Source organism: Otolemur garnettii, unplaced genomic scaffold, assembly GCF_000181295.1.
Source record: "Otolemur garnettii isolate 467f Iridium unplaced genomic scaffold, OtoGar3 scaffold00105, whole genome shotgun sequence".
NCBI classification, from domain to species: Eukaryota; Metazoa; Chordata; class Mammalia; order Primates; family Galagidae; genus Otolemur; species Otolemur garnettii.
In genome coordinates, this window is record NW_003852500.1 from 3513134 (window position 1) to 3514616 (window position 1483).

The 1483-nt window shown below is 45.2% G+C and overlaps 1 protein-coding gene across 4 annotated transcripts in view; it reads left to right on the plus strand.

Moving 5' to 3' along the window:
* PGPEP1 (pyroglutamyl-peptidase I) overlaps window positions 1-1483 on the plus strand; it is a 37361-nt gene that overhangs the window by 14499 nt on the left and 21379 nt on the right. For 2 of the 4 annotated variants that reach the window (XM_023517180.1, XM_023517179.1), the window contains exon 3: window positions 117-210. The exons of the other annotated variants lie outside the window; for them this stretch is intronic. In XM_023517180.1, the coding sequence (XP_023372948.1) occupies window positions 196-210 (15 nt within the window). In that variant the 5' untranslated portion in view covers window positions 117-195. The remainder of the gene's footprint in view (window positions 1-116; window positions 211-1483) is intronic. 4 annotated transcript variants of the gene reach the window in all.

Genomic DNA, 1483 nt, shown 5'->3' on the forward strand with positions numbered 1-1483 from the left:
AGCTCACAGCAACCTCAAATTCCTGGGCTCAAGTGATGCTTTTGCCTCAGCCTCCTGAGTAGCTGAGACTACAGGCACCTGCCACAACGCCTGACTAGTTTTTTCTCTATTTTTAGTAGAAACAGTGTCTCACCCTTGTTCAACCTGGTCTTGGATTCCTAAGCTGAAGACATCTGCTGGTCTTGGCCTCCCAGAATGCTAGGATTACAGGTTTGAGCCACCGTACCCAACCAAAGTTACGTTTCCTAAAAATGAGAAGTTTCTGCGTCCTCATTTCCCACGCATGTGGAGCACCCTAACACGGGAGCAGGGTTCATCATCTAGGAGAACAGAGGAGAGCCCTGTGTTTGCTGGGGGGTTGGTGTTTTTTGTACATTTGGGTCCTTCCTCCTGGCCAGGTCGTCCTGAGTTTGAAATTCCTGAAAGTTGCATGTGTGTGTGGAGGGGAAGGGACCGAGGGCATTGAAGTGTTTCCTCTGTAGATTTTAGATTTCCCATTGGGATTGGGAGAAAAGACAAGGAGAGGAATTCAAGAAGGTTTTATTTTTGAGGTTTTTTTTACTTTATTATTATTATTTTTTGACACAGAATCTCAAGATGTCGCCCTGGGTAGAGTGCTGTGGCATCACAGCTCACAGCAACCTCAAACTCTTGGGCTTAAGCAATATTCTTGCCTCAGCCTCCCAAGTAGCTGGGACTACAGGCGCTGCCACAAAGCTTGGCTACTTTTTGTTGTTGTTGCAGTTGTCATTGTTGTTTTAGCTGGCCTGGGCCGGCTTTGAACCCACCAGCCTGGGTATATGTGGCCAGTGCCCTACCCACTGAGCTACAGGTGCCGCCCTCAAGAAGGTTTTAGAACAATAATTTTCTAAAGCACACTGGGGTGCCATGAGAGGATTTTAGTTGCACTGGGAAAATTTTTAAAGATCATTAATTAAATTATTTTCAAAAGAAGTTCAAAGCACAGTAAGTGTTTTGTTACTCTTTTTTTGAACATCATAATTTAAGTGTGCCATGGATGTTTAACTATAGGTTCAAGTGTGCCATGAGATAAAAAAAGATTGAAAAACACTGTTCTAGAGAATTTAAAAATGGAATCTGGATAGTTTCCAGTTTTCAACAAAGGAATGCAGTTGGCAGAGTCAAACTCTGAATCTGCAAAGGGTAGAGTCCATGGGGTGGGAATGGTGTGGAACCCCAGGGAATAGCAGGAGGTGCCAGGAACAGCCTGGGGAGTGGGGAATAGCGTACTCAGGTGCCAGATCCAGGAAGCAGGAGCCCAGGGACAGCTGTTCCTCCTGTTAACAGATTCTTGAGGTCCCCTGATGTTGGAGAAAGATCAGATGCCATTAGTGTTTATTTTCCAAAAGCCATCCAAAGATAGAGTGACTGACTGTCCGGGCACAGTGGCTCACACCTGTAATCCAACATTTGGGAGGCTGAGGCAGGAGAATTGCTTGAGGTCAGGAGTTTTTTTTTTTTT